The sequence below is a fragment of the Moschus berezovskii genome, chromosome 20 (assembly GCF_049115385.1).
Source record: "Moschus berezovskii isolate FMDL1 chromosome 20, NW_MosBer_1.0, whole genome shotgun sequence".
Lineage (NCBI taxonomy): Eukaryota > Metazoa > Chordata > Mammalia > Artiodactyla > Moschidae > Moschus > Moschus berezovskii.
Genome location: NC_142479.1, coordinates 54,726,789 through 54,752,356, shown reverse-complemented (window position 1 = coordinate 54,752,356; position 25,568 = coordinate 54,726,789). Strand labels below are relative to the sequence as shown.

Here is a 25,568-nt window from a genome sequence, read left to right as displayed (position 1 = left end):
TAATTAAAGTGCAGCAAATTAATTAATTAAAAAGAAAAAGGTGACTCTGGCCTTTGAAATAACTGAATTTTGGCACCTTAGATATGGGTCCACTTTTGGCCCTGCTTACAGTCCAGGCTTTAGATTTGGTCTCCTGATTTGATCATCCTAGACTCTAGCTGCCTGACCAGGGCTTTCCAGGACTGGCTTTCTGTCACTGCCCTGCCTGCAAGATTAAAGGCATTTGGGCTGACTCTACTGCCTGTCCAGGGCTTGGTGGTGGGGATGGTGGCCACAGGCCTGCTGCTGTGATGACCAATGGGACATTCAGATGTGGGAATGTGAAACTGGCGAATGGTCACCATATGGGGAGGTGGAGGGTGGGAGGAACTGGGATACAGAGTGTCAGGAGAGCAAGGCAGTGTTTGTGGGCCTCTTTGCCCTGAAAAGGAATGTCTCAGGTGAGTCAGCCCACCCATGCTCTCCAATACTACGCAGGGGAAGGAAAAGCTAGGGGAGGCCATTTGCTTAGAGTTGAAGGTGTAGGAAGTAGAGGAGGACCCCATCTGAAGAACAGGCACCACCCCTGCCCCCAGTTCCTCAAGCCTTCAAAGAGTCCAGTGACTTAATTTATATCCAGCGCTTTATTAAACATAAACAGTCTCACAAGATTACATGTGTCCTCAGGTCAACAGAGAGTACAGCTAAGTGTATTGATAAGAAAGAGGTGCGAGGTCCCTGATCTGTGCTCTGAGGGGTGGTCAGTCAGGCGGGGCCTGGGCCAACCAGTAAGGCAGATGAGGGTCCCTGTCTGGAGGACTCACTGCTCCTGGGTGCCCCAGGAGATGTAGTCTGGCCTTGTGGCCGCGTGGTACTCATCAATGAGCTGCTGCACAATCTCCCTGGATGTGTCCAGCTCGTCAAAGTTCTCCTTGAAGATGTCCTCCTTGCGGAACTGCTCCAGGAAGGCCTCCCGCTTCCGCAGCTTGTCATACTGGCGACAGGTCCGCTCGAAGAGCTTAGGGTGTATAGAAAGGACTTAGGGTGGACAGGGGTCACGGAGAACTTCAAGGAACCATGTGGCCCAGAAAGCCAGGGAACCAAGGCTGGGCTATCCCCACAGTAAAAAAGCCAGAAGCAGGGGCAGCAGGGTTGTAGAGAGATGAGGCACCACCAGGAAGATGACTATGGGGCTCACCGAGGAGATGCTGGTGTGGTTGGCCATCATGAGCCCACTGACCCTGTGGGCAGAAGGCAGGTAGGGCGACTTCCTGGACAGGGCCACCTGGATGCTGGCAGGGCCCCAGGGGATGAAGTTGGCCAGCTTCCGTTCCCGGATCCTCTGCAGGCTCTTGTGGACCTGGGGTGGGCACAGGAATGGTGGTGGTAGCCTCTCCTCTACCCCTATGGGCTCCAGGGGGGAGAACGAAGGGGCCTCACCCACCTGGGTGGGGTCCACCTCCCCCTGGATGATGTTGAGGATGGCGATGTAGCAGTGGTTGGTCTGGCGATCCCGCCCCGTGGACACCATCACGTTCTTGGGCTGCAGCAGTCGCCTCATGACATCCAGGACCGTGGTCTTTCTCACGCTGGCCACCTGAGGGGAGAGTGGCCACAGGGCAGCCTGGCACTCAGGGCACAGGCGAGAGGCGCATGGACAGAGAGCATGAGGCGACGCACAGCCCCATCAGACGCGGGGTCTCTCTGGGGAGTGTCCTTAGATTCAGGTCCTCACTGAGGGATCAGAGATCTCAGTCCCCTGGAGCTCAGCTAACTCATGCCCTTGTGCAGGAGCATCAGCAGACTCCATACAGCCCGGGCCCTGCAGGGCACCACAGGCACGGGGAGAGGAGAGCAAGTCAGCCAGGAAGCAGGGCCTCCGGGTGCAGCAGAGAGAAAGGAAAGGCTGGTCAGGGCCTGCTGGGCCTGAGGGCTGCTCTTACCGACTGGTCCGTGGTGAGGGGGGTGTAACCAGTCATGAGGAAGTGGAGCCGTGGCGTGGGAATGAGCGAGGCGATGAGGCCGATGAGGTCGTTGTTCATGTAGCCGGGGTAGCGCAGGGTGGTGGTGCTGGCTGACATGATGGTGGACACCTGGGGACAGGGTGCCGGGTCATGGGCCTTGTCCTGGGGCCTCCCTTCCTGAGATGGTGCTTCGGGAAGGAGGGAGTCCAGGAGCAGGGGGCTCACCAGCTGGTTGATCTGGGAGAATGAGGGATTCTGGATGTGCAGGCGGTCTGTGGCGATCCGGTTCAGGGCCGTGTTGTCCAGCACCACCTGGGGGAACAGAAGAGGGTAACAGATTTAGGAGGACAGAAAGGACAGGAGCTCTGCCTGAGTCTGGGCTGCTGCTGCTGCTGCTGCTAAGTCACTTCAGTCGTGTCCGACTCTGTGTGACCCCTGGTGCTTCATGGCCAGAAAGACTCATCCAAAAGAGACTTGAACAAGACTATGGCACAGGAAGGTTCAAAGTGGGACTTTTAAAAATGCATGAAAAGGGTGAAATAGACACGGGGGTTGGGAGTGGAGTAAGGGAGACTCCAGGACTTACCACACAGTCAGCGTTCTGGGTCAGCCTCTTGAGCGTGAGCAGTGAGTTGTAGGGCTGGACCACTACATCGCTCATCTCATCCTGGTTGGGAAACACTGAGTATGTCTGCACCAGCTTCTTGGGGTACCTAGTGGTGTTTGAGAAAGGATGGTCAAGGGCAACAGACTGGAGATTTGGTAAACTTGGGGCTTTAGTGACTGTCAGGATGGGGAAATTGGGGTTCAGGTCATAGGACAGCAGAGAAGGGAGACTTGAGTTTTGGCAGTCTGTAACCCAAAATGGGGGAAGGGCAGAGAGACATCTTAGGACCTAGAGTTCTAACTCCAAATCAGGCTTACTCCCTGAATCTTCATCAAAGATCGGGATTCTAGACTCTGCTTCCAACCACTGGGAGTGTGATTGGGTTCCTGGTCATTATACCTTTCCTTCCTCAATACAGCAGTGAATGGAAGGGCCCTTTCCTGCTCCAGTGAATGGGAAGGTTTTATCTGGAGGGCCTCCCAGTCACCTGGGAAACCAAATCCTCTCAGTCCTTCAAAACAGACTTACCTGTCGTTGAGCCGTTCTAAGAGGTAGGAGCCTAGGCCAGAGCCTGTTCCCCCAGCGATGGAGTGACACAGCACAAAGCCCTGCATGGGGAAGGGGTGATCAGTATCTAGGTTTCAAGAGGCAGGATTTACGATTTTACGCATCTCATAACTTCTTGGACTCCTATCTTCCCAGGACCTCTCCTCCACTTACCTCCTCCCTACCCCCCACACGCAGATTAGGAAACTCTTCGTTATTTCCAGCAGGGCCCTGTGGCTTCTGTCCAGTGCAAAGGTTACATGGGGAGGGTCCCACACCTATCAGATGGCTTCTAAAGGGTGTTGCTGTGCCTTCCCCATGCTGGCCCCCCACCGGCATTCCTGAGATGCTCACCTCTAGGCTGTCGCTGCCATCTGCCTCCCGGTCTATGATGTCAAAAATGTCCTCATGAATCTTCTCTCCCTGCGCAGACATGGAGGGGCATCAGAGTGGGACAGGACTAAGGGACAAGGACTTTGACCTCAGAATAGCCACCCTCCATTCTCCTTATAGTACCTAAAAGTCCTTTTTTGGAACACAGTGGTCCTACTTTTTGTTTGCACTGAAAAGTAGTATAGCCTAGTGGTTATGAGCAGGGTCTCTACATCCAGACTCCTGAATGCCTGTATTAGCTCTAGTTCTAGTTAGTCGGGTGACTCTGGGCATGCTACTTCAGCTCTCTATACCTCAGTTTCCTCATCTGTACAATGAAGGCACTAATACCGGTCCGCAGTCCCTTATCTAAAATTCTTGGGGCATTATGTTTCAGAGTTCAGATATTTCAGATTCTAGGAGGGCTATATGGTGTGTATAACACAAGCTAGGTAGAACACCAGTGGGGCGGGGGTCTGAGGGGTGCTAACCAAATACATTAATATTTCTGTAGTGAAAGGAATGAGAAGTGGCAGTAAGTTGAACAGAAACTATAAACTAGCCTATCTCTATTGAGATTCGGTTTGCTGCTAAATGAGTAGTTATAAATCCTCTTTTGGTTTCAGAGTTTTCTGGATTCTGGAACCCTACAGAGACTGTGTACCTGTAGTACCTACCTCTAGGATTGTTGGAAGGTCTGGGTAAGTTAATTTATGTAAAACACTAACAATGGCCTGGCATCTGGCATGAGCCAAGTGCAGTCTCTTACGACTGTTACATAGTTCGCTCAGAACCCCCTCAGTCACATCTCTCTCCCCACTCATATATTCTCCATCTGGTTTATCTTCACTCTAGGAAGTCACAGGGCCAGTCCCCATGCAGGAGCGGGTCTTCTGCCAGGGAACAGCAAATGACCTGGGAGAATCCACTGGCCCAGTTGTTGCCAGCTCCTCCTCCATGCTCCGACAGGTAGATGTTCTCTGGGTTGTAGAGCTTGGCATAGGGGGAGTTGAGGATGGAGTGGATCACCCTGGGCTCCAGGTCCAGCAGCACTGCCCTCGGGATGTAGTGCTCATCGTCTGCCTGTAAAGGGGAGTTTAGGAGGGGCCCAATCAGCTAGGGCCTGCCCAGTCCTCCCAACCCTGGTTCCTGCCTCCCTCCCTCTTCAAGCCAGCCGCCCTGGCTCCTCTGCCCAGTGGGCTTCCCAGTACCAAGCCATTGCCCTTCCCTTCAGAACCCCTTGGCCACCACAGGCCCTGGCTAAGTCGCTGGGGGCACCTGGTAGAAAAAGACGTCCTTGCGATCAGTGCCCTCGGTGGCGAACTCCTCCACGATGCCCTCGGGGCTGATACCATGCTCGGCGCACAGCTGTTTCCAGAACTCGAACCCAACTGACGGGAGGGACGGGGGCGGGAAGAAAGAGGATATCTGGGTCTGGGCAGGTTCCAACCAGGAGCTGGGGGACTCAATGCCTGGGTCCAGCGATAGGAAGTCAAGCTTCGGGAGTCTCCCGTGTCAGAGAAACGGGCAGTATATCAGCGACTGGGCAGAGGAGGGCCCCTTGGGGTTGAGCAACTGGATACTGGGTCAGGCATGTCCCACCTTTCGGAGAACTACGATTCTGGGAAGGACAGATGGAGTTCAGGATCCCACAGCGAGATCCCATAGAACCTAAGAAACCCCGGCTAGTGGAGGGGCCGGAAGTTCGCTCACTCTGATTGCCGCACTGGCCCAACTGTAGGGTGATGATCTCCCTCGGCATCTCTCCTCTGGCAGCTGCGTTGCAGCCGCTCTCTACGGCAAAGCTACCGCTCTCGCCACAGAAAAGCTGCCGCTCCCGCCAGCAAAGCCGCCGCTCGCTAGCCCGTCGCACTGCGCATACGCCGAAACTCGCCCCGCCCACAAACTTCCTCCATTCCAATGAAAACTGAGTTCTGGCGAGGGCACTTCCTCACTCGTTCGGCTTCAGTCCTGCAGACTGCGCGTGCGCAGCTCCTGATTGGGGCGCCGGGGACGTAATTTTGACGCAGTGTTGTTCGTTCTGGGAGGTACGCGACCAAGAGCCTTCGCGCAGGCGCGCTGTGGAAGGATGCGGCCTCCCTTGCCATTTCGCGCATCTGCGCAGTTGGTATTATTGTGACTGTCGGGCCGTGGCCCCGGATGTTGTGGCTGCCGGGGGGAGATGGCGGAGGCAGAGGGGGTGGCCGTGGCCCCAGGCCCAGCCTCGGGTCAGACTTTAAAGGGTCGCCGCCCTGTGTCTGGCTCCTGGGAGCGGGACCAGCAGGTTGAGGCGGCGCAGCGGGCCCTGGTGGAGGTGCTGGGGCCTTACGAGCCTCTGCTGAGCCGAGTGCAGGCAGCCCTGGTGTGGGAGCGGCCAGCCAGGAGCGCCCTGTGGTGCCTGGGGCTGAACGCGGCTTTCTGGTGAGAGAACTGGATCCTCGGAAACTCTCCGAGGCGCGAATTCGTCAGGTTTCTCTAAGGCTCTGTCTCTCGCCTCCTTTGTTTTCTTCGCTGCACTGGCTCCTACCTGTACCTGCCTAATTTTGTCTCACCTCCTTCCACTCTATCCCGCCTGAGGCTTTGGCACCGCAGTTCTTAGGGCCTTCCAGTTGTTTCCCCTGCTTTACGTGCACCCTCGCCCCGCACATCTGGCAGGAGCTTCTAGTAACATCTTGAGCCGCTCGCAGTGAGCGGAGGCGCCTCATTTTAGCCAAGAGAAGCTGTGTCCCGTTAAGGCCATCACCTCCCTTCTCTTGTCTGCTCAACAGTCTCGAGATCTTAGTACTTATTGGTAGGTGAGTAAGGCGTGAGATCTTGAAAAGGGATCCATAGGTGTAAAAAGGAAACAGGCTTAAACGACCTGAATTAGCATGTTAGATAGACATCCTTTTGCCCACTCAGGAAATTTGCGAAGTCTGAGAGTCCGTGAGAGCCTCCATAACTGCAACTTGAAAGAAAATTACAAGCTTTTGAAGACAGTTATGAAATAGTGATTGTGGGATTTCACCCATTTCAAAGCCACTTAAGACGACTTCAACGTGTTCCAAGGAATTAGAGAAGCATCCTTCGCCATGGTTTATACGCAAGGAAATGGAGAGTGTCTAATAGTGTTTGTTTTTCTGAGCTGGGATAGTAGGGCTAAAAATATGCTTAAAGAATCTGTCTGTGTCATGCTGTGTGAAAATGAAACTGCTGCTTCCCTGAGTTGTCATCTCCTGAAGTGAACTTAGGTCTTCCTAGGATCTGCCAAGCAGAGTTTGGATTTTCATAACTAGGGAAGTATTACTGATCAGATTCCAAGGGAACTCAAGTGTGTGTGTGGGGGGGGGGGGGGCTTCTACATTCTACAGCTGAATGAAAAAATAAAGCAGTTCTGGATAAGCCTGAAACAAAACAAAGTGTGTTTCCAAAACATAATTGTTTTTGCTAAAAATATCTTTCCTCTTGAAATTCTTGTTTTTAAAACCAAAATATTTGTTATCCTTTGAAAGAACGTTTTCAGTGAGCTGGAGCAGAACCAATAATTCCAAGTTCATTGACAGGAAGACACACTACGGAGGTATATATTACATTAATCGTCTCCCGGTTTGTATATATACACAGATTATACACGATTAATGTATATATCCTGTATATATGTATATATTACATTAATCGTCACAGCAATCTCCGGTATTTGTTGCTTGTAGAGTCTTGAGTAAACTTGATAAACATTTCCTCCAGGAGTCTTCATTTATTTTTGGTAGTGCTTCTTCCTTGATCCCCAGGTACCTACTCTCTCCCAGGCTCTCTGTCATAAAACTTTTATTGTAGCACCTCATTCTGGAGCATTTCTCCAAATGACCTTATCTTCTTTTCCTCTCACCTCCGCAACCCAGACCATATCCCCAGACCGTAAGGTCAAAACTTCCTTGCCTACAATGGGATTGTATTATTAGGAAAAGAGCTGATCTTGAATCAGTTTGTATTAAAGTATGACTGACTGATGTATAAAAACATTGGCAGCATTTAAACGAATTCTGATAAAGCAAGGGTTTATTAATGCAAATACATCAGTAGCTTGTATGTTGTTATTTTTGAGGAGAGGACCTTCCACATGATCCTTGCCTGAGAAAGATTTTCTGGGTAGAATGTGGGGTGGAAGTCTGCTCATACATGTGTTTCAATTTTACAGTTACCTTTAATTTGCTGGTTCCCAATAGCATTTACTTAAGTTTACTAATATGCTATGGTTAGAATGTCAGATCCTTTTCTCCTACTCCTGGGTTTCTTAATGCATTGATGCTGATTGGTCTTTATCTCTGGCATTTCCTGGTAGCTTGCCTGCTGTGTATCCAGTAGTCATTTACTCTTGTTACATTCCCATCAGGCTCTTAAGTAGGTGGGGGAGAGATGTAGCAAAATGAGGGTGTGACTCTTGAGAGTGAAAGATCAACTGGGTGTACCATTTATGGAGAGGACTCATACCTGTGAAGGTTACAAAATGACTGATGGTGGTAAGGATCCAGAAGTGAGGATTGTTTAGCATTGGAGTTCCCAGGGTGGTTTGTTTTAGGAAATGAGCTTCCGTGGAAGGTGCTTTGAGGTTCAAAATAAAAGACAGACTACATTCCAGTAGCATCAAATTGAATATGGGTGTAGATGTTTTGCTTAGGAATGTCAAAGAGTAATTGCTTTGTTCTCATTTCATTTAAAAAGGTATTTAGGAAATGCAGGTGGGTCTTTGGTGCAGGTCAGAGAGAAATAAAATCTGAAGCATTTTATTTTTCATTACTTGTTTTGAATAATGATCCATCATTAACTGAGGTGTTTTATACATTTCGAGGTATTAGAAGACTGAATAGGAGTACAAACAAATCATCAGAATTCAGGTAGGTAGCTCTTAACTTTCAATGTTCTATTTTCTCAGTCGAGGTTTTCCTGTACCTGTGAATGTGCCCTCTTACATTTTAATAAAGAACATAAAAGATAGGGATAGATGAGATGCCTTGCTCCTATAGTATTTCAAGGCTTTCCTTCTTATTTTCCAGTTTCAGAAAAATTACAGTGATTGTGATCTTTAGCCTATATTGCTCCTTGTCACTTATATGTTATTTTCTCTAGTATAACAACAGAAATATCAGGCCTTCCTTATCTATATCAGGCCTGTGTTTTCGTTAGCCTCAATACCACCTGTAAATGAGTGATTGGGGGGAAGAATATCTGAGTCAGCAAGAATCTATCCTGACAGGATAAGAAAAGAACAGGTTCTAGTAACTTTTTGGTTGGACTCATTCCTAGGAAATAAGGGAAGGATAAAGGAGCCCTGGAAAGGAGTGTGTACTCTAAGCCCTTGAACTGCCTCCTATGAAAAGCACAGGGTTCTAGGGGACTGGGGGCGGGGGAGGGGGGGGCGCAGATGACTGCTGAGCTCCTTTCCAGTTTTTCACATTCTGTGATTCTAGGTGGTTAGGAATATTGATGTAGAGCAGTCCACAAACTTTTTTTTCTTTTTGATGAGATCTCTGTTGGGATCTGTTTTTAGAGTCACTAGTCTGAGTTAGAAGGAAATGGCAACCCACTCCAGTGTCCTTGCCTGGAGAATCCCAGGGACGGGGGAGCCTGATGGGCTGCCGTCTGTGGGGTCACACAGAGTCGGACACGACTGAAGTGACTTAGCAGCAGCAGTCTGAGTTAACCATACTATATTTTAGGGGGTATTAGGAAATCTCTTGTTTCGCAGTGGGAAAAAGGTGATTCCCCTCCCTGCCCCTCCATCCCAAGAAAAATACCCCCAAGTAAAAAAATGACCCAAGAAGTGATTATACAGCAACGCTGATTTAAAAGGTTGGAATTTGAAGGGGGAAAAAATAGTAGTGAGAGATAGGAAATGGAAGGGAGGGCCTATTAAGTAGAGGCATTTATTCTGTGAAAAAAAAAACTATACATCAAATTTCAGATGAAATCTATTGAGCAGATGTTTCTGATGATAGTCTTTGTAGGGTTCTTCTTGAATTTGGTAGCAGGAAGGACTCCCAGAGATGCCTTGTTGCTCAGTTGCTAAGTCGTGTCCAACTCTTTGCTACCCCATGAACTGTAGCACTCCAGGCTTCCCAGTCCTTCACTGTATCCCTGAGCAGGGAGGATTCCCAGAGATGCCTTGGCTTCCTTTTTTTTTTCTTTTTGCCTCTGTTTTGCCAAAAGTTTTTATCTGTTTTGATTTTAAGGTTGGGTGCTTTCTGTCCATTAACATGAGGTGGGTCGTTTGCAGCTAGCTGGTTTCATTTCTGGTTTTGTACGGGCAGAAACCAGCACTGCGTGATATAAGTTGTGTTAATTTTTTTTCTTTCTAATTTACCAGTGACTGGCTCATTAACCAGACAGCCGAAAGTGCTGTACAATAATGGGCTTTCTGTCCCTATAGGATGGGCTGCTTTGTTCTGAAGTGCCACTGAGAAAAGCTTACTCTGTAATAACAAAGAAACCCAGAAATAGTATCTTCTTTGATTGAAAATAGACGTGTGATCTTTCTTTTGTTTATGATTATAGCAGACTCTAATTTACCTATATTAATGATGAGGATCCATGGTATATTTGACCTCAAAAAATTGTTTCTTTTTGGAATTTCTCATGATTTTTCTGGACACTAGATTGTTTTTCTGACAAGTATTTTATTTAGACTGATAGTTAATTGAATTTTAGCCCCTAGTAAAGGGGGTGGATAATTTATAAAAGGACAGAAAAACCCAAACTAATAAATCAGTGGATATATACATTTTTACTCATTAATAATAAAAAATATAAGTGGCAGTGAGTTACTAATTTCTGTTTATTAGGTTTTTAAAAATGTTAGTATTTAATTCTGGGCAAAATATGGAAAATCTGGTGTATGGTTGATAGGAATATGAATTTGACAGCCTTTCTGGAAACTAATTTGGCAACAGTATTAAGATACTTAAAAAGCTACTACCTTTTCAAGGGCTGGGAGAAATGGGGAGTGATTGCTAACTGGCATGGGGTTTTTTGGGGGGTGATTAAAATGTTCTAAATCAGATAATGATGATAGTTGCAACTCTGAGATACCAAAAAACACTGAATTTGACTGTTTAAAAGGTATATTTTATGGTATGCAAACTCTATCTCTGTAATGCTGTTAAAATAGTTAATGGTTTTTGATCTAATACTTCCATTTAAAGTAATCATAAGTAAGGTCAGATTTATGCTCAGTGATACAGAGTTCAGCTTTATTACATAAAAAATTGGAAGCATCTCAGTTCAATTAGGGAAAGGTTTAAAACCTAATTGTATCTGTGTATGACGTAATCATCCTCAAGTCGTGAATGCTTTTCTGGTGATAAAGGAAAACATATCCATGGAGTTTTAGATGAAGGAGAACGTTTTTAAACCAGGTACTCTGTATCCTTCCGTGGAGTATTTTATATGTGAATATAGTTTTAACTGAGGGGAATAATCTCCCTTGATATTTTGGGATATGTGTGTGGATAATGAGTTCTTTTTTAAACTTTTTACTGTGGAAAATTGGAAAACATATATAAGCAGGCAGAATAATAATATATATCACCATGTACACAGCTTTAAAAATGTTCAGTTCTTGGCCAATTTTGTGTCTTCTATACCCCAGTTCTTTTCTACTTCCTCCTTTATTGTTTTGAGGCAAGAAACCAGTTTGTAAAGTATCCTACAGATTGCATTTTGCTGATTGCATCCTTGTGGCTTAACACGTTCCTCTGTGCTCTTCTGTGTATTTCTTGTAAATTGGCAGCTGAATCTAGAGGCTTGAGCAGATTTAGGGTAAAAAAATTTTTTTTAGCAGACTGGTAATAGTGTATTAATTTTATTTTTATTTTCTTCCTTAATTATGAACTATATTTTCTGAAATTTTTTTACAAACATGCTTGCCATTAGAAAGAAAAATAAATATTAAGGAAAAGTCTGTTGTGAGCCTTCTACAATGGGTAGGAGTAATGGGCTATGGGCAATAATCAAATAATTCTCATGTGAATATCCAGAGTTGACTGCAGTTGTAGTTGTTTTTGCTAAGTTGGAAAGTTCTCATGATGATTATAGTTGCTGAAAAAATGTTTTGTATGTTGTCTTATCCAACTTGTACACTGTAATATCTGTATGTGAATTTTTTGGCTTGCAGAAATAGACATTGGAGGACAAAACTAATCCAGAGGAATCCTCCCTTATTTTTCTTCATTCCTTACTTATACCAGTCTCACAGGTACTTTATCTTCAGTTATGTCTTGTCCTTGTAGATAGTTGCAGAGTTGGTTATTTTTTTAACAGGTAGGCATCCAGTGCAGTTCAGTTCAGTCGCTCAGTCGTATCTGACTCTTTGCAACCCCATGGACTTCAGTACGCCAGGCTTCCCTGTCCATCACAAACTCCCAAAGCCTACTCAAACTCATGTCCATTAAGTTAGTGATGCCATCCTACCATCTCATCCTCTGTTGCATCCAAGTTACCTCCATAAAATAAAAGTGTAATGTGACTTCAGTATATCCCAAACACACCAATCTGAGACTGATATTTCCTTTTGTTTAAGAATTTAGTATTGGGGGCTGAAGGAAAGGTATACACACTTATCCATATTCTTTTATATTTAATAGACCCTTAAAGGGATTAATAACATTTGATATTGTCTTCCCTGATAGTTCAGTTGGTAAAGAATCTGTCTGCAATGCAGGAGACCTCGGTTTGATTCCTGGGTCGGGAATATCTGCTGGAGAAGGGAAAGGCTACCCACTCCAGTATTCTGGCCTGGAGAATTCCATGGACTGTACAGACTATGAGGTTGCAAAGAGTTGGACGTGACTGAGTGACTTTCACTTTCAGGTACCTTGGAGGGGACTTCCCAGATGGTACTAGTGGTAAGAAGCTTATCTGCTAGTGCAGAAGATGTAAGAGATGCTAGTTCAATTCCTGGGTTGGGAAGATCTGCTGGAGAAGGGATAGGCTACCCACTCCAGTATTCTTGGGCTTCCTTGTGACTCAACTGGTAAAGAATCCACCCGCAACGTGGGACACCTGGGTTCGGTCCCTGGGTTGGGAAGATCCCCTGGAGAAGGGAACGGCTACCCACTCCAGTATTCTGGCCTGGAGAATTCAGAGTCAGACACGACTGAGCGACTTTGACTTCACAGAAAAGGTCTTCCTCTTAAGTTTCTGCATTGGCTTGTTCAAGGAAAGGTTATCCTGTGTCTGACTCTAAAGTTGCATTACTGACCAGCATTAATCTGGTTCAAGAAGATGCTCTCAGTTTCAGCCTTCATGATCCAGCAGATACACCATTTGTAAAACTCTTTGCTGACTCACCTCTATGTGCAGGATAAAATCCAGTACCCTTTGTCATAAAAGGTCCTTCATGATCTGACTTCTTCCTCTCTCCCCATACTCATCCTCTCCGTCTGATCTTTATGTTTGAGTTCTGTCAGACTACTTGTAGCTCCCTAAATATGTCATGCCAGCAGAAATATCCTCTCCTTTCTCACACTCTTTTCCTGTGTTGTCTTACATTTCAAATCCTCGTTGTTGTTGTTATCTTGTCATGCTATGTTACAAACATGTACTGACATAAATCCTCCTGAGAGTAAGGTCTGTGTGTTACTCTTTTCTGTACTTTTTTCTCTACTTACCATAAGGCCTCAGCATATAGTAAGCAATTAATAAATGTTTGAATTGAGTTGAAGCATAGGTGGGGACTGTTACAGGCTACTAAAATAGTTCAGCTCTTAGAGAAACTGTATTTTTATTGCCATCATCTTTGAAAAACTGACCTTTCTTAGGAAAGTTTAGTATCCTTTCCCTACCCCAGTTTGTATTTGCATTAGCCATTGTGATCTGGAAAGTGGAAATTGCAGACAGTCTGGATTGCCTCCCTGGAGAGCCCTCCCAGGTACTTCAGAGAACACAGAGTCGTGCCACATCCTGCTGCTGGGATATAGAAGCAACAGCATGGGGGAGCAAGATGCTCTCAGCCCTTATCCTTGGCCTTGTTAAACTTTCTTGTTTGTTAAGGTGATGAACTGGCTTTGGAGAGAAGATTAATGGCCTTGGGGCAGCTCTTGAGGCTTACTCCTGTTAAACGACTTTTATTCTTTAATTTCGTGTATAATTACAGTATCGTTGAAGTGATGGGGTGGGAATATTGGAATAGGGTTACCATTAGTGACTGGGTTTCTCTAAGTTCTTGGTTTTTTCCATCCCTCATTTTTTGTATTGTTTAAAATACGTAACATGGATTCATGTTTATTGAAAACAGTGTAAAACATCTAGAGACCAAAATTAAAGTTCCTCTGACAGTCCCTGCATGCATGTGTGTATTCATAGGTACACACAGATACAGCTTTTTTTTTTTTTAACATAAGGATTATACTCTTAGTATGGTATTCTGTGAATATGTGAGGTCATTAGGTCATGTGTTGTGTTGAGAAGATAAGAGATCATTTATAACCATGAATGATCTCTTGGTCATCCTTATTCTCGTTTGATCAGTTGCTGTGATGATAGTTAATAACACTGCTCCTATGTAAAATTGAATAGGATATATATTGGGCATATATAGGTGCCTTGTTTGTATTTTCTTGTCTTTTTAGCAAGATCAACCATGGTATTTTTAAAGATAGTTTTATTTGTTTATATTTGGCTCTGCTGGGTCTTTGTTGCTGTGCAGGCTTTTCTCAAGTTTCAGTGAGCGGGGGCTACTCTCTAGTTGAGGTGCTCTGGCTTCTCATTACAGTGGCTTTCTCTTGTTGAGGAGCACAGGCTCTGGGGCATATGGGCTCAGTAATTGCAGCTCCCGTGCTCCAGAGCACAGGCTCAATAGTTATGGCGCACAGGTTTGGTTGCTCCAAAGCTTGAGGGGTCCTTTGCGAAGGAAGGGAAGAACTTACACGTTAGAGCCACAGTGGTGGTGAGGGGCCTCCAAGCTCCTCTAGGTCCCTCTTAGAATTATCCTAACAGAGGAGGATAAAGATGGGCAATAAAATAGAAACTAGAGCTTTTTGCTCATCTCTATCTAAAAACTGATGCTAAAGCTGAAACTCCAGTATTTTGGCCACCTCATGTGACGAGTTGACTCACTGGAAAAGACTCTGATGCTTGGAGGGATTGGGGGCAGGAGGAGAAGGGGACGACAGAGAGTGAGATGGCTGGATGCATCACCGACTTGATGGACATGAATTTGAGTGAACTCCGGGAGTTGGTGATGGACAGGGAGGCCTGGCGTGCTGCGATTCATGGGGTTGCAAAGAGTCGGACATGACTGAGTGACTGAACTGAACTGAGCACCAAGGAAGCCAACTATGATACTTTCATAAGTGATTTAAGTATGTTGTTTGTAATACCTACAAACAATCCTCCATGATTTGTTATTGTTAATACCACATATAGATGAGGAAACTGAGCCTTAAGGACGTTTAAGCTAATTTACTCAAAGTCATACAACTAAGAGTGCCTATTCAGAGAAATAGACACAAGTCAATCTAGCTTTAAAAGCCGTACCTCACTGCCCTGCTGAACTGCTTCTCTGGTGATGAATTTGGCCTCCCTCAATTCTTTGGTGGCTCAGTGTTAAAGAATCTGCCTGTCAGTGCAGGAGACGTGAGTTCGATCCCTGGGTTGGGAAGATCCCTGGAAAAGGAAATGGCAACCTACTCCAGTATTCTTGCCTGGGAAATCCCATGGAAGAGTAGCCTGGTGGGTTACAGTCCATGGGTTTGCAAAGAGTCAGACACGACTTAGCAACTAAACAATAACAAAGATCTTAGAACAGTTGTTTCTCAAACCATCTTCAGTGAAGGACTAGCATCATTTTCCCCAGTCTATATCTGATTAATATTTTTGAAAATACAATATAAATAAGTTACAAGATAAGTTAAAAAGGAACACAAAATACAAATCCAAATATGTCCTTATGTTGGAAATTACTTGGTCAAATTGCTGTAAAAATTACTAAATTCTTACTTTCAGTGTCTGTACTTACTCCTGACAGTCTGGTAAAATCACTGGGCTACAGACACTCTGCAGGGCACTGCCCTGGAGTCTTTTGAGTTGGATCATAGAAAGACTCATAAGAACTAGCGTGTTTTTTTTTTTAAGAAAAATTTTATTGTGAAAGATTCTAAATATATACAGAAGTGGAGAGGAGAGCATAAAGAATTGCATGTGCTCGTCACCCAGCGTCAGCAGCTATCAACTCACAGCAGCCTTGTGTCCTCTTCTTTCACATCCTTTGCCTCTTGCCAGGCTGTTGTTTCGACACAAATCCCAAACACGTCATTTCATTCATAAGTATCTTAGTATGTATCTCTAAAAGATAGGGACTCTTTAAAAACATAACTTCCATAATATCATCATATCCCCCCAAATTAACAGTAATTCCTTAATATTTTCAGATCTGTCAGTGTTCCGATTTCCCAAATTTTTTGTAAACATCTCTTTATGGTTGATTCCTTCAAATAATAATTAGCTTTTCCTTCATTCTGTTAATGCAATACATTACAGTCGTTGATTTTTGTATCTTGAACCACCCTTGCATTCCTGGGATAAACCCCTGGAATTAGTCATGGTGTATAATCCTTTTAATATGCTGCTGAATTCATGTTGATAATATTTTATTGAGGATTTTTGCGTATATATTCATAAGGTGTGTTGGACTGTAGTTTTCTTGTAATGTTTTATCTGGCTTTAGTATCAGAGTATGTTGACCTCATTAAATGAGTCAAGTTCTCTGGGAAGAGTTTGAGAAGTGGTGATGTCAGTTCTGAAGAACTGGTTTTTAGATGGAGCTTCAGTGCTCACTTTCTTTGTGTCCTTGACCAAAGTTGGTTCACTTTTTTGAGCCTTTGTTCCTTTGTCTGTAAAAGGATATCTGATTGAGTTAGCTGTTCTTTAATGCACCTCTGTCAGTTTATTGCCCTGAACCAGGGTCTAATTTTATAGAAAGATGTTTGCTTTCATCATAACAACTTGTTCAGTTCGAGAATGAATTTTGAGGATTCCCTGGCCGTCCACTGGTTAGGACTCTGAGCTTTCACTGCTGAGAGCCCAGGTTCAATCACTGGTTGGGGAACTAAGATCCCATAAGTCACGCAGTGTGGCAGAGAAACCCCAAAACAGACAACAAAAAAGATGAATTTCTTCTTGAAATTAATAGAATCACAGACTTGAAAGTTGAAAGGGGCTCTGAGTTTATTTGGTTTAGTCATTTGCCTTTGCAAAGCAAGTTCTTATCTCTGCACCATAGGTAAAATAGCTAAAGTCCAGAGAGTTTAAGTGATTTTTCCCAAGGTGTATAGCTAGCACTTAAGTCTGTTTACCACAGAACCAGTAGTGCACATTTGATCTTTCATGAAATCAGCTTAAGTGGATAATGATCTTCTCTTTTTCCTTCCCTTTAGGTTCTTTGCTCTGACATCCCTTCGTCTTGTGTTTTTACTTGCATTCAGCTCAATGATCATTGTGTGTATAGATCAATGGAAGAACAAAATCTGGCCTGAAATAAAAGGTGAGTTTGGTAGGATTTAGAACATTCTGAACCGGAAATGGTCTGTCATTTTTACCTTTAGTTTTAGGAGTTTCTGGAGGAGTATGTGAAGCTGGGAATAGCTTTTGAAGTCTGAATTATTTGCTTAGGAGACGCTTGAAGGGCTAGCGCCCCACCTGCAGTTCCTTAGAGCTGAGTTCTGTACTTCCCATTGTTGTTAAGCTCAGGAAATCTGTATCCACCACCTGAGATATCCTTTCCTTCATAATTGGCGTGAGGAATAAATAGTCCTCAAGTGGTTAAATAACTTTCCTCACTGGATACTGCATCATTACCAAGGCGGTATCAATTTGCCTCTCAGGAATTTCTTTTAAATTGTTTAAAAAGACTGATAAATAGGAGGTTAGGGGAGTAAGGAATAGCAGCAGCTTTGGGATTTCAGATCGAGGAGAGGTGTAAGAGTGGCATTACGGTTAGAGGTAGGCAGTGGCAGGCTGGGCAGTTGGTTTGGGTGGAGATTGAGAGTGAGGAAAATTGATGTAGGTTGGACATGTTATTTTTGAAGTGCTGGGAGAATATTCAAACCAGAGTGTACACTTTTAAAATACATTCCCATCCTATTTTGCAGAGACATCAAGGAATCATATAGTTCACCCACCTGTCCTATGGCTAGTGAATGTCAGAAGACTTTTCATCATTGATTGTAGTTAATGGGTCTCTTTTTAAAGATAATAGCAGATTTCCAGAGTTGAAGTAGTCATAACATGCCCTCATGACCTGGCACACGTTGATGCATAGGAGCAACCCAGACACACTTGAGGGGTGGGTGGGATGAACTTTTTTTGTGTGCACCTTGGCTGTAGTAATTAGAAGGGGCCCTAATGCTCCATTTGAATTCCCACCCCATCCTACCAGAGAAATGAGCAGGTATTAGCCATCATTCCCTTATCTGTAGCTCCCTAACTGGCAGTATAACATGGTGTCTCCTTTTTATTGGCTATTACTGTTTTCCTTTTCCCCAAACCTATTAAAACTTGAGCTATCAGACCAACAGCCTAACATTTTCATGTTTTGTTTTCCCTACCAACTAATGCTGGTGTTTGTTTTAATATTGTAGTGCCAAGACCCGACGCGTTAGACAATGAGAGGTATGGAATGCTAATTAAATCCCCTTTTGTTGCTCTGATTGATTCTCTTGTTGTAATATTCTGGTTACAGATTGTTAACTCCATGTTCTGGATACAAATTAGAAGCTGAGAACCTAGTCTGTTGCAAATAATCATTTTAACAAATCCTAAAGTCCAGTACTCTTGCCTAGAAAATCCCATGGACGGAGGAGCCTGGTAGGCTGCAGTCCATGGGGTCGCTACGAGTCAGACATGACTGAGCGACTTCACTTTCACTTTTCACTTTCACACATTGGAGAAGGAAATGGCAACCCACTCCAGTGTTCTTGCCTGGAGAATCCCAGGGACGGGGGAGCCTGGTGGGCTGCCGTCTATGGGGTCACACAGAGTCGGACACGACTGAAGTGACTTAGGAGGAGGAGGAAAGTTCAGGCAGCAGTAGGTTGAGATGCTGAGTGTCCTGTGATACTTACAAGAAACATTTCTGAGAAAGCAGCATTAGAGTGCTGATGTACCAAGGAATTATACAGCCCCTGTAAAAACTTAGAGGCAACTTAGCTCATTTGTCTCCTGGCTTTTATAAAAACCAAGTCATTTAGTGTTTTCTGTGACCTTTGGCCGTTTCAATTTCCTGGTCAGAAAACACATTCATTTCTGGCATCAGCAAGCCAAAGATTCCTCTTCTGGCTTACAGCTCCTGCTTGCATTTTTCAGTTCATTCATGTCATATGTTGGATTGTCTTTGCTGGGTTTATTTTGGTTTTCATTTATTTGTTTTCTCTCGAAGGGGCACATCCATTGCCTCCACCCCACCCGCCACAGTGCTGTCAGACTGTGCTTTACGTTTTCTCCCGGATTGCAATCACGGTGAATTGCAATGGTCTGAGCACAGGAAAGATGCTTTTAAGCACAAAGGGCCTAGGAGCTGGTGGCAGGTTTACACACGTGAATTGGGCTGCTGGCTCATAGGGTGGAGTTGTCAGAACACGTTTGCCCTCTTAGTCCTTAAATTCAAGTCTCAACCTGGAGAGCCAAGAAGAAAGTCGTGCTTCACCTCTGGAGCACCTCGGGCTAGCCACTCCCCAGCCCCTATTTAAACCCGGAACCATCGGCTGCCTTCAAAGTGAGATGGGGGGAACCCTCAGCACCCTCCTTTCACAGCTCCCCCTTCTCTTTTCTGTAGCTGGGGCTTTGTGCACCCTCGGTTGCTCAGCGTGCCCGAGCTCTGCCACCACGTAGCTGAAGTCTGGGTTAGTGGGACCATTTTCATAAGGAATCTTTTGCTTTTCAAAAAGCAAAACCCAGGCAAGGTAAGAGTCTTCCCTTTTTCACTCTCATTTATGGCTTCTCATTTTAGTTCATGCTAAACCGAAACAACCCTTTTACTACCTATCCTCATTCAAGAAAGACAAGACCATGGTGCTGGTAGAGACAAGGGAAGTCATAGCAAGGGGCTTCTGACCAGCCACTGGGACTAAGGCAAGAACTCGATGACTCCTTCAGGTGCTTGTCACTTAGATTAGGCCATCTTCCTGCCCCAAGATGGGAAAGAAAGCTTGCTTGTGTGCATTCTGTGTCATATTAAACATGTGGTTGGTGGTTGAGTTTTTTATTTTATTTTACTTTGCCTTAAAAAAGCTCACCACCAGCACTTGTTTTCAGAGAGGATTTTTGGCTCAGTCCTATTCAAACCAATTTCCCAGCATGAAAGGTGCAGCCCTGTGGGGTTAGCCATGTGAGAAGAGTTTGAATAGAAGTGGACATGCTCCCTTTCCTCCCCAGCAGAATCACCATCGGGTGCAGCAGTGGCTAGGTACATGTCGTTCTGACATGTCCATGCTTTATTCAGAGGTCATAAAAAATCATTTCAATCACATCTCCATCTTACCTGCCCATCCCCACCCCATCCCCTGCCATATAGCAGAAACTTAATATTGTTTCCTGACACCCCTAGTTCTGCTTGCTGAGCTGTGGGATACTGACCTTCTTGGCTGTCTTGGGCCGCTACGTCCCTGGGCTCCTGCTCTCCTACTTAATTCGTAAGTATGGTATATATCTCCCCCGCAAGCTTAACCTACTCATAGCTTTTCTAGCCATAGCTAACTTTGTCTAGAGAGAGGACTTTTATATTTTGGTTCTCCAGAAAATGACCTTTTTATATTTTCATGTCCTGTTTAGAGTCATGAAAATACCTTTCTTCTTACTTGTGTCAAGCTCCCCACATATAAAGTCCTTTTCTTAGCAAGTTTTGTAAACTGACAAGGGTCCACTAACTAACTATAAAGAAAGGACTGTCTGTTCCTATTTCAGGAGGGAATTTTTAGAGTCAGTGTATGTGTAACAGTAGAACATAACCCTTAGGGTTCTGTTCTAGGTTCTGTTTACCCTGTAGGTTACTAGGTTCTGTTTATCCTGGAGCACTCCCTCCCCTCCCTAGCAATTCTGTAAATTTAGTTACTTTATATTGGCATGAACTCTGTTTCCTTGAGGCTGGAAGAACTGAGCAATGATGACCCTGGCGATTATATAGCAGAAGTTCGCATGATTTGTTGTGTAGTTGCTGAGGCATTGTTACCATTTGGTCTTGTTTATGACTCAGCGACACCCATATGCAGGTGACAGCACTGGTTCTGCCCTTGATGTGTCAGCAGCACAGTCCACTGTGCACAGCCCTGTCAGGGCTACAGAAGTCTCTGACCCCAGAAATCTTCACCTCGTGACCTGCAGAATTAAGCAGGACCGTTCCACACTAAGTGTCCCAGCCCTAAGGACACATGGCAGAGGGACAGTCTGGACTGGGCACGCAGGCTTTTCTCCATTTCACCACTCTTTCCCACTCCTGTCAGTTGTCACTGTCATGATGTGGCCCCTCGCTGTGTACCACCGACTGTGGGACCGAGTGTACGTGCGGCTGAAGCCCGCACTGCAGCGACTGGACTTCAGCGTTCGTGGCTACATGATGTCCAGGCAGAGAGAGAGACAATGTAAGTGTTCAGGGGAACCTTCCATCCATTTGGGCAGTTTGGGGAGGAGAAGGGGAAGCCCATAGGTTTGGCATCGTAGGTCCTTGAACATGGAGAAATGGGATGTGGTTGGTGTGTAGGGGGGTGGTAGGTAAAAGTGATGATCTGCTCTAGAGAAATCTCTTCAGGCTTATCAATTTTTCCCTTTGGAATTCTAGACACTCCCATTTTAAACAAATATGAGAAAAGTTCTCCCAAGTCATATAAAAGACAGTGAAGATATTCCCAGTGTTAGCTGCTGTTTATGAAGCACGTCCCATGTGCCCAAGCACTGAGCTGGCTGCTCTGCATACATTGTCTGTACAACACCCTTAAGAACAGGGTGGTATTTTCCTTTTCTGGTTGAGGAAACTGAAGCTCACGGTTAGTAAGTGGCAGAGTAGGTCTTTTAAACTCCTCAGCTGGGCCTCTGTTCACTCCTGAAAGCGTCCTTCCCAAAGTGATTGAAAAATGGCTTCTGAAGCCGGATGTGTCGTAGCCTGAGATCCTCCAACCCACAAACGACAGTCGAGCGAGCTTTTCCCTCTCTTCTGTGGTGTGCTCAGGTAGGGTCATCATTAAGCCCTGGCCTTCTAAGAGCCCTGCGCATGGGTGTCAAGGCCCAGCTCCCCCTGACGCAGCCAGTTGAACAGTGCCACTCCTCAGGGGTCTCCCTTTGCCTTCTCTGTCATAGTGTCCATTTTTCACACTGATGTCTGATCTGTTCTTAGCTGATCTTGAGGCTTGTTGACAAGTCTGGTAGTTGATCTAGACAGAACAAAAAGGGTTTCTTTCCTGTGTTATCATGTTATCAGCTTACCTTGCCACTTAAGCTCTGCAGCTCCTTCCTCAGACATCCTTATGTAGGTTTAAGGGGTTCATTCTCTTGCATTCTGACTTTAATGCCTTTGAAATTCGAAGGGGGCGGGAGTTTGCCCTCAAGGGAAGGTGTTCATGGCTTCTGCTCTTCCCACACAGTGCGGCGCAGAACTCTCCACCCAGAGCGTGCTGTGGACAGCCACAGTGACAGCGAGGAGGAGCTTGCTGCCTTCTGTCCTCAGGTATCGGGGGTGTGGGAGCTGCCTCACTGGCCAGTCTTTTTAGCTCCTTTTTTACCATCTGGTACTCCTGTTAGACAGTAAACAGGTTCCGAGCTCACTGTGGGCTCTCCAAGGACCCAGCTTCTTGCCTTTCTCCAAGGACCTTCCTGCCCCCAAGAGCAGTGAGGAGAGAAGCTAGTATTATATTGGGACTTTGTATGTAGATCTCAGTTTGAGTCTGGTGACCAGCACACCCTCTTCCCTGTCTCCTTTTAACCCCTGCCATTAGGGCAGAACTTCTGCAACTGGCCTAATCACTCTTTAAACAGCCCAGCTTGCCTTAGGTCAAGCGGTAACCTGTGCATATCCTCCCAGTCACCTGTGAAAAGTTTTCTCTGGGTCATTTATTTGCATGAGAGTGTAAGTGGCTGGTTGACTCTCAAGGCTGCTTTCCTTCCTGGGCTCAAGATTGATGAAAAAGAGTGTTTTTCCCTGGGGGAGCAGCCTGAAAGGGGTCAGGATTCTGACTGAAGTTGCCATCCATGCCTGGTTACACTGTTAGCCTTAGGGGCAGCCTTTGGGGCCAGCTCACTGGTGAAAGCTGTAAGTGGCAAACTGCACCTGTTTCTGATGGCACCGTTTCTTCATGCTTGTTGGTCTTGTCTTTTCCTAAGCTGGATGATTCCACTGTTGCCAGGGAACTGGCCATCACAGACTCCGAGCACTCAGATGCTGAGGTCTCCTGTACAGACAACGGTACATTCAACCTTTCACGGGGCCAAACACCTCTAACAGAAGGCTCTGAAGGTGAGAGGAACCTTGGACCCAAGTTGATACTGGCTCCGACTGTTGCCACTCAGCTTTGCAGGCAGCAGGGACACTACCCCTCCTCTCCTGTTTTCCGAGCTGTGGATTAGGTGGCGGAGCAGCTCTAGGCGCATGGCTCGAGCCAGATGGCACTGCTGCTCCCCTGGAAGTCCTCAGTCCCTTAGTGGCCTCAGGATCAAAGCTCATGGGGGACATGGCAGAGAAAGGGGAAGTTCTTTGGCCAGTAAAGGTAACAGCGGTCTATAAGTGGAGGGGGAAGGCTGACCAGTGCCAGAAATGCAGGGTGGAAACATCTGGTTATTTGGGGCTGACATGGTGGGGCTGGGGCACAGGAAGGCCAGGCAGCTGCCATGTCTCAGACACTGCTCTGTTTTCCCAGACCTAGATGGTCACAGTGATCCAGAGGAGTCCTTTGCCAGAGACCTTCCAGACTTCCCTTCCATTAACGTGGATCCTGCTGGCCTGGATGATGAGGACGATACCAGCATCGGGATGCCCAGCTTGATGTACCGGTCCCCGCCAGGGGCCGAGGAGTCTCAGGGCCCCGCTGCCAGCCGGGAAGAGGCCGCACTGCCGGAGCTTTTGCTTGGTGCCCTGCCTGCAGGATCCAACCTCACCAGCAACCTTGCTAGCCTGGTTTCGCAGGGCATGATCCAGCTGGCCCTGTCAGGGGCCTCCCAGCCAGGCCCTTCTGGCCTACCTCCCCGGAGAGGCACCAGAGGTGTCCTCAGGGCACCCAGTTCAGACCTGGACACTGATGCTGAGGGGGATGACTTTGAACTTCTGGACCAGTCAGAGCTGAATCAGCTGGACCCTGCCAGTTCCAGGAGCCACTGAGGAGAGACTTCCTTTGGGGGGGGTCACTGTGGTTTAAGTTTTTTTTTCTCCCCATTCCACTTAAGGTGAAGGGGCAAGGGAAGAACCCAGGTCCCACCCTCTGAATTATATATATATGCACGGTGGCCTGGCTGATGCTCAGAGGCCTACTAAGAGAGGATACTCGCTCCCTTGCTATCAGTTGGATGCTGATATCTGAGCTCAAGTCACCGAAGTGAGAGTGTGCTCCCCTGAGGGACACTTCTCTCCATCAGGATGGTGGTACTTTTGGGGAACAAAGTAGTCAGGGGTATTGGTTCCCTTTTGAGGGGATGCTGCTGTGTGCTTCTAGGTGCTCAGAGACCCTCAGTGAATAGACCCCTTCCCTTCCTCCCTCCGTTTATCATCTCCCTAGAGCTCCAAGTCAGGCAGCTGGAAGAGTTTTACTGTCCTCTTTTGCTAAGCCATGGTTGATTTGCCTTTTTCTAAGCAAACTTGTCCTTTGGTTCTGCAGAGCAGGCCTGCTCCCCTTGCCTCAGCCCAACCTCATTTCTTGAGGCTTACCGCCCAGTGCTCCAGAATCTTGCTTGTGAAGTTTTAGAATGTGAACATGAGGTGTGGGTGGGCCTCTTCCACATTACTTTGGGCTCTGGGGTCAGCGGGGTGGGAGGGTAAACGCCTCTGTAGCTCACGGACTCACTCACTGTTTTGGAGCTGCCTGGTTATTTTTGGTGCTGCTAACCCCTGGCTCCATTTGCCCATCAGCCTGAGCAACGAGCAAAGCAATACCATACCATTCCACACCCATTTCCGTGTTCCTGTTCCTTCCCCTGCTCCTCCTTTGGAGAAGCAATAATCCCACACAGGCAATGTCAGAGTAGCACTTTACAGACGGCCCAGTAGCATTCATCCCAGGAGCCACCAGCTCTTACCCCTTGTTCAGCTCTTTTAATATTTTGTTTTCAACTGCTTCCCAGTTTGGCAGGGCCTCTTTTAATGAGCCCAGTTAGCAAGAATGTGTCTGTAATCAGCAGAGACCCCTGTATGGGGTATCTATATTCTACTGCCCCTAGTAAAAATCATGTGAGACAAAAACAAAATGATCATTAGTTCTAAACCCATGCCTCCCCAGTCAGAGCTCAAGTGGAATTCTCCTAATCAGCTTTCCCTCCACATAAATTAACCCTTTGCTGATCCTCAGGGACCACTCCCCCAACACCTGGCACCTGGGTGATGGATGTTGGACAGAGCCTGTTTTCACGTGCTGCAGGTGGGAGTGTGCTAATGTGTTTGCTCTTGGTTGATGGACAGGGTAGAGGCCAGGGAGTGAAAATAGTCAACGGTGAGAGAAGAGCTCGGTGTCTGATTCAGTCACTTTCCTTTGTGTGAAGTTTAGAGTAACAGCCTCTCCCCCACTTCAGGGTTCTCAGACAGACTTTGGACACCTCTCTTCTCAGAGCCCAGATGTCTTACAGGTGAACTCTGATGTGGAAGAAAACAGGAGGTGTGGGAAAGGAGTGGGATTTTGTGTGTTTGCATGAGTGTGTGTAGCTTCAAGCCTTGGGAGTTGGCAGGAGGGAGAAAAGGAAGGAGAGCAAAATCTTTGGAAGGTGTTTTTTGTAACTGTGGATCCTGCTCTGAATCTCCTTAGTCCTCCACTGTGAATCCGGATGGGGATGAGGGTGGGAGGGGTGCTGGGGAATAAATCTTGTATAGAACAACCTTTAAGAGATTTAGGTTGAATGGCGTCTTAGCCTTGAAAGGTCTTGCTAATCTGAGATGTTATTAGAGGAGG

At 46.2% G+C, this 25,568-nt stretch overlaps 2 protein-coding genes across 3 annotated transcripts; one reads left to right on the top strand and one right to left on the bottom strand.

Annotated features, from left to right (window-relative positions):
- Positions 1 to 604: 604 nt before the first annotated feature.
- Positions 605 to 5,356, bottom strand: TUBG1 (tubulin gamma 1). Of its 2 annotated transcripts, XM_055407907.2 has the most exons (11): positions 5,182 to 5,354; positions 4,747 to 4,859; positions 4,384 to 4,551; positions 3,451 to 3,519; positions 3,079 to 3,158; positions 2,530 to 2,656; positions 2,169 to 2,255; positions 1,923 to 2,072; positions 1,424 to 1,576; positions 1,178 to 1,339; positions 605 to 997 (listed from the first exon to the last, which is right to left on the bottom strand). In XM_055407907.2, exons 1-11 carry the CDS (start codon positions 5,228 to 5,230, stop codon positions 800 to 802), a joined length of 1,356 nt encoding a protein of 451 aa, XP_055263882.1. In that variant the 5' UTR covers positions 5,231 to 5,354; the 3' UTR covers positions 605 to 799. The 2 variants fall into 2 exon arrangements, with proteins under 2 accessions (XP_055263882.1, XP_088685248.1); XM_088829122.1 differs by having other exon boundaries at positions 1,178 to 1,576; positions 5,182 to 5,356.
- A 198-nt stretch (positions 5,357 to 5,554) lies between these two features.
- On the top strand, positions 5,555 to 25,461 carry RETREG3 (reticulophagy regulator family member 3). The gene is made up of 9 exons (XM_055407902.2): positions 5,555 to 5,889; positions 16,875 to 16,981; positions 18,078 to 18,108; positions 19,271 to 19,397; positions 20,042 to 20,126; positions 20,934 to 21,071; positions 22,068 to 22,150; positions 22,804 to 22,936; positions 23,337 to 25,461. The coding sequence occupies exons 1-9, from the start codon at positions 5,651 to 5,653 to the stop codon at positions 23,792 to 23,794; spliced, it is 1,401 nt and encodes a 466-aa protein (XP_055263877.1). The 5' UTR covers positions 5,555 to 5,650; the 3' UTR covers positions 23,795 to 25,461.
- Positions 25,462 to 25,568: the final 107 nt, after the last annotated feature.

What these genes read in the sequence shown, in the direction of transcription:
- RETREG3 (XM_055407902.2), top strand. Translation starts at nt 5,651, where the DNA reads ATGGCGGAGGCAGAGGGGGTGGCCGTGGCCCCAGGCCCAGCCTCGGGT. An exon ending in AAAAGCAAAACCCAGGCAAG is followed by an intron (nt 19,398 to 20,041) that starts GTAAGAGTCTTC and finishes TGACACCCCTAG; the next exon opens with TTCTGCTTGCTGAGCTGTGG. An exon ending in TTGCTGCCTTCTGTCCTCAG is followed by an intron (nt 22,151 to 22,803) that starts GTATCGGGGGTG and finishes TCTTTTCCTAAG; the next exon opens with CTGGATGATTCCACTGTTGC.
- TUBG1 (XM_088829122.1), bottom strand. Translation starts at nt 5,230, where the DNA reads ATGCCGAGGGAGATCATCACCCTACAGTTGGGCCAGTGCGGCAATCAG. An exon ending in TTAGAACGGCTCAACGACAG is followed by an intron (nt 2,657 to 3,078) that starts GTAAGTCTGTTT and finishes AAACACCACTAG; the next exon opens with GTACCCCAAGAAGCTGGTGC. An exon ending in CCCAGAACGCTGACTGTGTG is followed by an intron (nt 2,256 to 2,529) that starts GTAAGTCCTGGA and finishes CTGTTCCCCCAG; the next exon opens with GTGGTGCTGGACAACACGGC.